Source organism: Pteropus medius, unplaced genomic scaffold (assembly GCF_902729225.1).
Source record: "Pteropus medius unplaced genomic scaffold, Ma_sr-lr_union100, whole genome shotgun sequence".
Taxonomy (NCBI): Eukaryota; Metazoa; Chordata; class Mammalia; order Chiroptera; family Pteropodidae; genus Pteropus; species Pteropus medius.
In genome coordinates, this window is record NW_024355205.1 from 26184056 (window position 1) to 26196775 (window position 12720).

Consider the following 12720-nt stretch of genomic DNA (forward strand, 5'->3'; position numbering starts at 1 on the left):
CCATCTCCCCCCATCTGGCTGTCCCTCGCCTCCTTAGTTTCCAGCCCCCGCCGGGACGCATGGTCCGAGCTCAGGATCGCCACCTCCCTTCCTCACCCCCGACCGGCGCTGACCCGGGAGCCGGACGCCTGGCCCGCTCCCTGTGCGCGGGCCGGAGCGCGCGTCCCCGGGGCAGGGCAGGGCCGGAGGCGGGGATGCGCGACGCGCCCGCGAGCGGGGGCGTTGGGCGCCGAGGGAAGAGGGTTCCCCTCGACTGCCCCCGGGTTCTCTGGATTAAAGACTTGGGGGGATCGGCGCCCCACCGTGCCCCTCCCATTCCGAAGCGCGGCACCCACCTCCAGCGCCCGAGCCGTCCAAGCGGCCAGCAGGACCAGTGTCAAACCGGACAGCATCGCGACCCTGCGCGGGGCACCGAGTGCGCTGCTGTTCCAGTGGGATCTGCCGCGCCCTCGCTCTGCCAGTGCCGCCGCCGCCGCCGCCGTTTCTGGTGGCGCCCGCGATCGCACTGCTCCGAGTGCTCTCTCTCACCGCTGCCGAGGAAACTGACGGAGCAGGAGCGCGGCGGCGGGGCTCCGAGCCCGGCGAGTCAGCTGATCCGGTCCGCCCGGCTCGGCACCCGAGAGAGACCCCTAGCGGAGCCGCCGGGGAGCTGCGCGCGCTCGGCCGGCAGGGGCCCGCGCCCCGGCGCCCACAGGTGTAGCGCCCCCGCTACTCCCGCACCCCGCGTCGTCCCGGGAGCAGTGGGAGGGAGAATCTGGGGCCAGAAGAGGGACGGTGCAGGAGCAGAGAAAGGTGAGTCGTAGGACATTTGGGCTCCAGAAAAGTCGAGAGCGCTCCCCGCTCGTTCCCGTGAGCTTGAGTCATCCGACCCCGCAGGCCTCTCAGGGATGTCACAGAAAGGGCTGCTGCTGGGTGCGTGTTTAGCCGCATTTCTGTTTTTGTCTTGGCTTGGATAAGTGGGGGAGGTGTTTCTGAAAGAGAATAGGAACAAGATAAGCTTAAAGGAAACAGAATTTCTTTGCTTGTTAATAGAGCGAAAGCCTCTTTTTTTTTTTCTCCTTTTTCTTTTTTTCGGTCAAAAGCAGCCAGGAGCAGCCTGGAATTTCTATCTTTAGAACAAACCAGAGGAGAAAGGAGCCGGACCTAGCGAAGAAGCTGGCGACCCATTTACTTCTCCTTAAAAGAAGGGTTTTTTAAAATTTATTTGTTGTATTTTGTTTTATTTTGTTTTGAGTTTTGGGCTTTGGGCTTTGGTTTTTTTGGTTTTTGTTTTGTTTTTTTAAGAGAAGGGACCGATCAGGAGGGTTTTTTTTTTTTCTGGCAGGGATATAACATCCGTTTGAGATGGGAGTGAAGTGAAAGTTAAGAGGGAAGGGGTCTGAGAGATGATTCTTATTTGACCCCCAGTAACTAAGAACTTCTGACCTCAAACTCCGTCCTTGTTTTTCGTGTGTCTAAAATAATCTAGAACTGCCCAGATGTATCCCCTCCTCTTGACCTGAAGGAACATAGGTCACCAAGCCTCGGTCCACAGTGGGGCTAGTGGGAGAGAATGAAGCCAGGGACAATGATCATGGGGTCTTGGCTCAGCCAGGGAGATGGTGACTTCCTTCCTGAGAAGTCAGCATTTATCTGCCGCTTCCCTAAATGTTCTCGTCATCTCCCCTCCTCCACTCCTCATCCAGTCCTGACCGTGGACTACTTTTCTCCTAAGTATCCTTTGAAAGTCCTCAACCAATAATAACAAATATTTGTTATTATGCAGTATTTCTTTAGATGCCTTATGTCATTAATTCCTACACAAGCCAGTGATGCCCTTGCTGTTATGATTCACATTTATAAGTCAAGAAACTGAATCTAAGGAACTTCTCCGCAAACAAAAGTGAAGGAACAGCAAGTTAAGTGACATGAAGTTGAGACCACAAGGAAAAGCCTAAGTCACAGCAAAATCCAGTTGCTTCCCAAACATTTACCCAGCACCACAATTTCCTGTCTGTCCGAGGTTTGTATGAGCAATTGAAGGCATCTGAATTCAAGAGGAGTATGACTAGTAAGAGATGGAGAAGGAGCAGGGCCAGCTACACATTTTGCAGAGTCCGTTACAAAATGAAAAGGCCAGGCCCTTTTCTTTTCCAAAATTAAGAATTTTAAGTTTAGGATGCGGAATGTGAAACCAGCCGTGGTGCTTTTCTGAGCTCGGGGCCCTGTGTGACTGCACAGGTTGCATGCTCATGAAGCCAGTCCTAGGAGAGAGGAAGCAATTCTTAAGAGTAAGGGACTCTTATTGAGCACATCAGTCAAAAATATAGAAGTGAGGCTATAATCTATACAAATAAAAGTTCTCAGATTTAGCAGTTTCCATTTCCACTGTTGAAATTCACCACCCTCACACATTCCCTGGACAAGACGTCCTCCTGGGGAAGAGGAATAGCAGCTGACTGTCAGAATGACGGATGGCCCTTACATTTTCACCCATTAGTCCCCACTCAGATCCTGATGGCTTTTACTTCTCAGCCACTCTCTCTGTTCTGCATTTAATGCCATTTTCTGCCCTGAGGTATCTTGCAGATCCCCTGAGCAGGAAATAACGGGTCATCCTAGTTAGAACCCTACAACGCTGGAGAAAGGACCAACCATCATTGGCTGAAATCTCCATAACGTTCCCAGCCTACACTTAAGTGGCCTAACCTGTGAGATGTTCACTATCTCTTCAGACAGTGCATTCTGGTTTTGGTTTCTATAAAGTTCTTACCTCATTCCCTCTCCTTTAACTTCCCACTCAGATGTCCTTGTTGTACCCCCATTACCAAGCAGAATAAGTCTTTTCCACACCACAGATCTTCACATATTTGCCAGCAGTTTTCATGCTGCCTCTGCCTCCAGCGTCCTCTCTTTGCAAGGTAACACAGGCGATTCCTTCAACAGTTGTGCAGTTGGCGTGGTTTCTGGTTCCTTCTACACCCTGACCCTTCTCCTTTAAATGTGTTCTGGGATGTTTACAATACTTGATGAGTGCTCTGACCACTGTAGCATGGAGCAGTCTCTTGCTCATCTCAGTGAGCAGCCTAATATTGCATTTGATTTTGTCAACTCAAATTGGTCACACTCGCCGTCAGTTCTCTCCAGTCTATTTTATGCATAGTACTGTGAGCCACTTCTCTGTCATCTTATGTTTAGGATGTTATCTGTGCCCTACAAATATGACCTCAAACCATCTAAGCCAGAAGATGGGCCCTGTATTAGTTTGCAAGAGCTGCCGTAACAAAGTATCACAGACTGACTGGCTTAAACAACAGAAATTTATTTTCTCACAGTTCTGGCAACTAGAAGTCCAAGATCAAGACATCAGCAGGGTTGATTTCTTCTGAGGCCTTTCTCCTCGGTTTGCAGATGGCCATCGTCTTCTCCCTGTGTCTTCACATGGTCTTCTCTCTGTGTGGGTCTGTGTCCTCTTCTCTTGTAAGGACATCAGTCATATTAAATTGGGGTCCATCCTAATGACCTCATTTTAATTACCTCTTTAGAGGCCCTGTCTCCAAATATAGTCATAGTTGGAGGGATTAGGGATTCGGATTTCAATACATGAATCTGGGAGAGGGACACAATTCAGCCCATAACAGGCCCTCATATGGATCAACTAGGACTTGTTCTATAATCTGGTCACTACTTTTTGACCTTTCTTACCAGTGACCAATGATTTGTCTGCTCTTTTCAGTTGGAAGATCACTCAGTTCAACAGAAAAAAAATAGAAATTGAAGGATTTTACTTTCTCTCCATCATGTTAACTAACATTGCATCATGATCCCCAGCAGCTAGTATTCCTCCCAAGATTGTCCAGCTCTGAAAACAAATAAAAAGCTCTGTTACATTTTTCCTTAGAAAAGTTTATCAGAACCTAAACTTGTATTAGTTTGCTAGAGCTTCTGTAACAAAAGACTGCAGACTGAGTGGCTTAAGCAACATAAATTAATTTTCTCACAGTTCCAGAAGGTAGAAGTCCAGGATCAAGGTGCTACCAGGTTTGGATTCCTTTAAGGCCTCTCTCCTTGGCTTGCAAATGGCCACCCTCTTGCGGTATCTTTCCTTGGTCTTTCCTCTGTGAGCAAGAATTTGGCATCTCTTTCTGCATGTTCTAATCTCGTCTTCTTATAGGGACACTGGTCAGATTGGATTAGGGTCCACCCTAATGATCTCTTTAAAAGCCCTATCCCCAAATACAGTCACATTCTGAGCTAGTGGAAGTTAGACTTCAACACATAGATTTGGGGGAAACACAGTTCAGTCCATAATAGAACCCCTAAAATTATTCTTACATCTTTTAGAGTGGATTCTTTTGACCTTTTATTCAAGTCCTTTTGAAACCAAAATGCTTCCTGGGTAACCAGAGTGCTTTCTTCAGCTGCTTCCTGGTTGAATATTTGGATCTTGTGGCTATTCCAGACTTCCAATAGTGTTAAGAATTACCTTTTATAGAGGCTCTTCCTTGCTGGATAGTAGCTGTGATGGCAGACACTGTAACCACATGCTTCTTAACTTGTCTTTTCTTCCAGAACTTCATGCTGATTCCTCTTTGTAGACCAGAAGTAGATCTTGAGTTTCATTCTCTCTCATCTCTACCTTCTCTAAGACACAAGAGTGTTATTAATTTCTTTGTCTCGACTGCAGCTTTCAATATCTACAGAAGTCTACACTAAAGAGCCATCAAGCTTTTCATAATAAAATCGTTCTTCCAATGATAGGTGCAGTTTTTCATATTATAAGATTTTTTCTTCTTCTAATGAATAGACAAAGACATTTTAAAATGAATAGTTAACACTTAACATATCTACATTAACTACACACATCTAATAGACCTGCATGTAGACAGAGGATGTGACATTTTACTTGCCTTTTTTCTTAAGTTACTGCTTCATTCCTAGGTCTTTACTTCAGAAGAGCATCTATGAAGTATAAATGTATTTTCAAACAATATTTTTAAAATTAGGCCTCTGCAATCACTATAGTAAACTACTTCAAAGACAGCCTTCAAATTCAAATAAGTGATAGTTTACAAGTGGATTTAGTATAATCTAGTAGTAACTCTATGGGGTAACAAAATTAAATGTTTAACCAGTTTAGCCAGGGATTACTATTTGCAGCTGGTTTATATAACTTGTTGGAAGAATAATGGTAAGTCCAAGGTTTCCACAAAGACTAATTAAAAAAAAAAAAAAAGTGTTTCTATATTTTATGGAAGAACAAGAGAGGAGAAAGAAAAGGCCATACGTAAAACCCCAGAGGTAGGAAGTGTGAAAATCAAACCAGTAGCAAGATTTGCTTCTCCAGAGAACTTTGATAGTAGGGCAGCCATATGCAACAATGGGGAAGGACTCAGGCTTTGAGAAAGCTTGACAACTACTTATCAGTTTTGGAAATAGTTATGGAAACTACCACACCCTGTTTTCAAAATGCTCCCCTCATCAGGTGGTGGAGACAAACTGGGAAGGCACCTGGAACAGTGCCAGGTTTATAATAGAAATTGCTTCTTCCTTGAGAGAACAAAAATTCACAATAGCTGTAACTGATTTTGATAGTCCTGACTTTGATCTTGCCTTGACCTTGCCAGAGGCTGCCAGTTTGCACAGTGACTCTCAACCCACTGTTACTTAGGTGGTACCTAAGTAATATATTGTTAATAAGTTCCAAATTTGTGAGTGATTTACGTTTTTTAGAACCTAAATGAAAGCAGACTCAGTTACCCTTATATCAGGCTAACCATTCGTATTCCAATGTGCTGTCTAGAGGGGAGAGAATGGGATGGAACTGTAGAATTAGGCAAATACTCTAAGAATTAAAGTCTGACCACTCCCGAGGGTGTGCGCCAGGTATGTAAAAGATATGTATCTTGTTTGCAGATGGCACAGTGCTTGGAAAGGCTGCTGGGGATGCTGAGAGTATTAGGTGGGGCTGATCACCTGCAGAAGGGAGGACCACACACATGGTCAAGGAGTGTCGCTCCCAAGAACAGCCTCAAGAAGCCACAGCTCACCAGGAGTTGCCATGCCCTGGGGCCATTTCCCAACACTCAGCACCGATGGCAGACATGGAGGCTGAAGGAGGTTATACTCCAAGGTAACTAGATTGCATTATCTCTACACGAAACATACCTGGGAATTGTCTTTTGTGTCTTCTTTAAGGAGAGAGTTCAAGTGTCTTTGATGAGTGATTCAATTTTCAAAATCCAAGTGAAGGCTGTAGCCAGAGAAGAGTGTTACCTAAACCTAAAATAAATGGGAACATTCCAGCAGGAAAGTGTTGAGCATTCGTGAACACGTTTTGTAAATAAAGAGCATCCTGAATGACAAAACAAACACACAAACCAACAAAAATTGCATAGTCATCCAGTGTATAACTTTTGTCCCTAAGCAAACACTCAACTTTGCCATATCCCTTAGCTAACATTTTTTTTTTGTTCATGTGAATTTGTATCTGGTTAAAGTAAATATTAATCTTAGAAATGAAAATGTTTAATATTGGTGGGTCGATCAAATTTTTTTACACTTCCACTGTGGACAGGGTGGAAAAAAAAAAAAGAAACTGTTACATTTGCTCCCTTTAAAGAACTTATATTTATATGAGACAAATATCTGGGGAGCGGGGTGGGGGAAACAGTGAAAAACTGTACATCAGTAAGTACAATTCAATTTAAAGCATTTGTGTATATCTGTATGTAAATTCATCAGAAGAAAATTAGAGTTACAGATCTATAGCACTGGAAGGGGTAAATTAGTGATGTGAGGAAGAGGTTTTTTTGTTTTTGTTTTTGTTTTGTTTGTTTTGTTTTTTCAGGGGATTTGATAGCACTTTCAAAGAGAAGAGAAAGAAGGAGGATGTTCTAAGAGAGGACCACGTAACTACATTAAGAGTGTTCCTGACGGGGCCAGTGAGTGGGTGGTAGCAGTGGGAGGACTTGCTAATGTTTGAGAATCGGTGGAACGTGGGTCAGGTGGAAGGGGCAGCAGTGAGCTGCTACTCACAACAGGTTTCCGCGACAAACTCTAACATTTCTAGAGAAAGGTCTGTCAGTGGCAAAGGTTTGGACGATGAAAGGTTTGGACAACGAAAGGTTTGGAGGATGAAAAAGCTGGGATCAGGAAGAACAGGGAGAAGGATGTGCCGGAGGTTCCAGCTATGATCATAGACGACGAGATCTGTAAAAAAAGTTTGTGAAAAAAGTCATGGTTAACTCAGCCGGAAAGGGCTGGGGGAGGGAGGATTTGTACCTGGACACCATTAATTACGATTTTTTTATTTTTTTAATGAGGAAAATAATAAATTCTGTTTTTAGCTTGTTTGTATTTGGGGATCAGAAGTCCATAGGAAGTAACTTGAGCAAGGTGAGTGCAGACTGACGGGAAGGGAATGAGGGATGAATGTTGGAGGTGTGGCTGTGGTAGTTTTCCAACAGTTGAGTTAAAAACTACTGAGATGAAGTTAACACGGTGTTACAAAAGGGGAGATACATTTTGCGTTTACTTCTAAGAACCAAATAGTCACTTGGAGATTGAGCATTTGTGAGATGAACCCTAAATACCCCTATAAACACAGTGTGAGAAAGAAGCGAGTTATATTTATTACTCAAGGTTATTTTTCAATATGTGATGCTTTAGAATGATAATTTTGAGAAAACAAAGGATAACATCTTCTAGCACAATTTCCAAACCATGTACCGTGAAATCGTGTTCAGCAGAGCCCTATGCGTATGACTAAGTGCTACATACACACGTGAATGGAGTTTCGTAATCAAATAAGTGAGAAATAAGCAGTTAAATGAAGTTAAACAAATACCTTTACTTTAGAATGCCTACAACCTTTTAAGAAGCTATGATGCATTTTGAATTTTAGAGAAGGTAGCTCTTTATGCAGCATCCCTCTCTCTCTCCCAATTTTTGTTTTTGTTTTGTTTAGTATATCAAATCCAGGACTAGAGTTGCATCACACAAGCTTTAGGGAGCTCTGCTTTGAAGGTGTTCTAGTGGACTCCTGGATTTATTTGTTTAAGACTCTTGTAGAAATGAAGGTGTATAGTGTACATTTTTGTCAAAGCAGATGGGTTCTTTCCACTGAAAGGTGTTTCCATACATGACCTTGAAGATAAATTAATAAAGGAAGAAAGTGGAAATATTAGGCTAAACAGACATTTTAAAGTAGGGCATACCAGATGCCACAAAAAAACCTTCCGAAAGTTCAAAGTAGGAGCTAAGATGTGTGTTGTGTGGAAGATACTGGATTAGAGCCTTTGAATATTTATAATATGAATGTGTAAGTATATGACCAGCTTCTTCCCAGTTTTGGAGAGAAATGGGACAGAATCCAATTCACATTTGAGGCTACTTCTCTCTAAGTTTTCCTATGTAGAAGAGGAAGTATTGTGAAGTTTACAAAGATAAGCCTCAGGATAAGACCTGAGCTCACTGCCTGCCTTTAATCTTCTGGGACTGGGACCCTCAAGAAATACTCAGGACCTCTACAAAGATGAGTAAAGAGTTCTAAGCAGGAGAATTGAAGGAGACAGCTACTGGATTAATTTTAAGAAGCCTTTGCTGAAATGTCTCGTAAAGTATACATAGAGAGTAAAGGCATAAGGAGATATAAAATTCCCTGGGTCAAAAAATAAATAAATAAATCTGAATTTTCATGGTTTTCCTCTGTTAGTTCTTATTGAAAAATTCATTTACCTCTAATGGTATCAAGCAGCCCTGTCAGTCCTCATTATTGTCCTGAAAAAGAAAAGGGTTAGTGGGGGCTGGTCTGAAAAGGAATGTTGTTATTTCTGTTTTCCAATTATCAGTGAAAACAGATTCTGTTATCTAAATCTTGCAGGACCAGACCAAGGGTCCAGATACCCACCTCATGCTGGTGAGTTTGTGAAGCCTGGTAAGAGATACTGACTAATTAAAAAGGGACCAGGCAGGCCTATTTCCTTTTGCAAAGGAAGAGTGAAATGAGATGGAAATAAACTGGAAAAAATGGTGAAAACAAATCTGTTTCTCAGATAATTCTAGAGCCCTAGAATCAACCCTGGTTTAAGTCTTGGAAAATATCAAATTCAGTACTAATTTTAGCCTACATGAGAAAATAGGTCATAGATTTGCTTTAAACTCAGTTATACCATTTTAGCCTCACTGCTTGAGCCTCACTTATACTCTATCAACATTGTTTCCACCAAAAATCTCTAAAACAACTCCAAAAGCCATGTGCAGGCTGTGTCTAGAAGACAGTTGAGCAATCTATTAAAAACTGAGCTGGGGTAACTCAAGTCTTATGAGTCTCGATCATTCAACACCTACGAAACATTTATGAGAGGTATTTTTCAATCAAGGTAAGTACAGGGATGCGCATTAAGTCATAGGCTTCCTTCTTTTTAGTATTAGTCTTTGGTGATACTCAGTGTAAGATCTCGTCTCCGTGAACCGAAGCACGGCACAGCCTTAGGAATGAGAAGAAGTTCTCTGTGTAAGTCGTAGTTTCATACTGACTTTTCAAGCTTGCAGCTCTCTCACTTTTCACACATTGGAAGAGAAGATATTGGATGGCTGGCCCAAAGGATTTTTTCTCTCATTTCTGAACTCCTCCAGTAAGAGAAGATTTGATTTAACACGATTTTCCTTCAGTTCAAACATGTCAAGGTGCTTCCACCACCATCCCATAATACCCTGTGACTGAACCCTTTCATCTCCAACTCTCTTCTAGTTTATATGAGTTGAAAAAGAACTGAGAATTACAGTTTTAGAATTGAAGAGAATGTAATGCTGATCTAGGCCAAGCTTTTCATTTGATGAGGACTCATTGATTAGCCGCCCAGAGAAGTGGAGTAACTTGCATGCGGTCGTGTGACGATGTATTGACAAAGCTTGGCCTCAGTCCCCCTGACTTTCGATTCTCATTTCATCATATGGTCTCACCAGACCTGAATCACGAGAACAGTGGGGTGTGGAGATCAGCTATACTTTGTGAAGTAATGATATTTTTTTCTAGTCTAAAGTTGGTTTATCTTTCTAGAAATCTAGAGTTGGAACCCAACTCAAAAATCACCTGTTCGATCCTCCCACAAACACAGGTGTCTCGCCTGCAATATTCTTGAAACAATTACATGGCTTCAGCTTCCTTATTATCTATTTATAGGGAGCCATCTTCGGGAAACAAACATTTCACTAGAATTGAGAGGACGTGACCACTATTTGATCTGAGAGCAGGACCCAGACAGAGGGTCGTCCCCTCTCTGGAATGTACTTCTGCCCACTGTTCCCACACTAGCAGCCATTCCAAGGATGCAGCCTTGAGAGAGTAAGGTGTTGCCGAGACCATTTGGACAGAATATGTGACTGAATTTTTCACATATAAACTTTTAAGACGTTGAAGAGAGGGTGCAGAGATTTGCTCATCCTGCGGGTGTCCAGGACAGGCCCTGTACGTTCTCTTGCTTATTAAACCTGCCACCTGCCAATCTGGAGGAGTCTGCCTCTTTCCTCAGAATGTCCTTTCTCTCTGCGTATGAGGGCCGGTTTCAGATTTTCCCTGGCAAGCTGCTGAGGTTAGGAACCAACAGCGCTGGAGAGGTAGCTGGTGACATTGGCAAAGCTGCTTCGGGGGGTGACGGAGACCAAGTATGATTGGCAGGGGTTCAAGCAAGAATTGGGGAGAGGAATTTAAGTCAGCAATTATAAAATATTCTTTTGAGGACTCTTGCTGTTAAAAGGGCAAAGAAATTGTGTGGTAGCTAACGAGGAATACGTGAGAGGTTTTTTTTTCCCCCCCTTAATGGAAGATATTATAATATATCATTATGCTGAGGGGAATGATCCAGTAACAGTGGAAAATTGATGAAGCAGCAGAGAGGGAATAATTGCTGAAACGATGTCCCGGAGTAGATAAGAGGGAATGCAAAGGGAGGAGCTGGCTTCAGATGGGGACACCATCGATACAGCTCTGTTGCCCTGCACAGTAGCCACTAGCCACATGTGGCCATTTACATTAATTCGAAATTAAATAAAATTTAAAATTTACTTCCTCGGTTGTGCTAGCCTTATTTCAAGTGCTGAATAGCGACATGTAATGAGTGACTGTGGTACTGGACAGCACAAACTTGGAACGTCCCCCCACCGTCTCCCTCCCCCAAACTTGGAACATTTCGATCACCGCAGAAAGTTCTGTTGGACAGCCTGAGCTGTAGTCGTGGGGAGAGGCAAACGTGTATGGGCACATATGCAGTCAGGAGGGTAGATATGGTGGAGGGAGCTTATGGAAGGTCTTTACTAATTTCTTCTATTTTCTCACTTAAGTAGGAAGCAAGGTCATGGGCTGAGAGTGAAGATGGAGAAAGATATTTCTCTAGGAGATAGAGATAGTGAATGGCAAGGGTAAAATGGATTGCTGAACAATCCAGTTTAAAGCTTTAAAGATCCACTTTAGGGTAGTAGTCTTTAATTAAGGAGATCAGTAAGGACCTTGTGTGTTTTTCTCCAGCCATGATCACTCGCATGGATGCACCGTTGGAATAGGTGAAAAATTGAAGCTGGATTAATGAGTGGTTCTCAGTCTCATATTAGAATTAAAATTTTTAGAAGCCTTATTCCTACAGCAGAGGTTCTGATCGAACATTCTGAAATGGGGCCTGAGCACTGATCTATGAGCTCCTGAGATGATTCTAATGCGCAGATGTGTTTGAGAACCACTGAGTTACAGCACAAAGGTGAAGGAAATGCCCAGAGTAGAGGTGAGGGATGGAGACTTTGGCTAATGATGGACCGTGGCACGTTCCACAAGGTGCAGTGAAAGTGAAAAGGATCTGTGGAGGAAAAGAGACAGCATCTGATTGGGGTGTCCAGCGCTATTGGGTGATGAGGGATAAGCTAGGAATCCAGGGCTTCTTGGGTCACTAATACAAAATAAATAGAGGGCACGGTGAAATTTGCCGTGCTGGTCTAAATCAGGGCAGTCAACAGAAATATGATGCAAACCACAGTGATAATTTTAAACTTTTTAGTAGCCACATTTAAAAAAAGAAACAAGTGAATTTAATTTTAATAATATATTTTTGTTACTTAATATATGCAAAATATTATCCTTTCAACATGTAATCAGTGTCAAAGTTATTAATGAGATATTTGACATCCTTTTTGATTGCATCTTCAAGGTTCGGTGTGCTTTTTACACTTCCAACACATTCCAATTCTGAGCAGTCACATTTCAAGTGCTCCGGTGGCTGGTGGCTGCAGTAGTGGACAGTATGGGTTTAGGAGGTGGTGATAAAAATGTAAATGTTACATGATTTCTGTGGAAACACAAATATACAGTAATATAGTCAATCTTAAATATATATTTATAACCCTTTGATAACTTGACATATGGAATATGACCAATTCTAATATTATTTTGATAATAATATTGTATTATTATTAACTCTACTGAGATAATTTAAAAACCTTACTTTTTGTACAGTGTTTCTTGCAGTCACCCCCAAATTTGATATGCTTGCTTTGGGCATCTTTGTGTAAGTTTGTATAGACAAGATTGCTAAGTACCTTTCAGTTATAATGTTTTTATTAAGATTGTCCAGCCAGATACGAATATATCTAATTATCTTCTTATCTAACCCAATATGGCTTGTCATTAAAAGCATCATGAGAGTCTTAGTAATATACTCTGTTAAAGTCCCAAAATGCCATGCCAGCCACACT

The 12720-nt window shown here is 42.5% G+C and overlaps 1 protein-coding gene across 7 annotated transcripts in view; it reads right to left on the bottom strand.

Moving 5' to 3' along the window:
• The window catches only part of APP (amyloid beta precursor protein), a 239073-nt gene extending 238510 nt beyond the window's left edge, over positions 1 to 563 (bottom strand). For 2 of the 7 annotated variants that reach the window (XM_039858090.1, XM_039858089.1), the window contains exon 1: positions 336 to 562. In XM_039858090.1, the coding sequence (XP_039714024.1) occupies positions 336 to 392 (57 nt within the window). In that variant the 5' untranslated portion in view covers positions 393 to 562. Of the gene's footprint in view, positions 1 to 335 lie in introns of all 7 variants that reach the window. The other 5 variants (XM_039858087.1, XM_039858086.1, XM_039858092.1 and 2 more) reach the window with 4 other exon arrangements.
• Between the last annotated feature and the right edge of the window lie 12157 nt (positions 564 to 12720).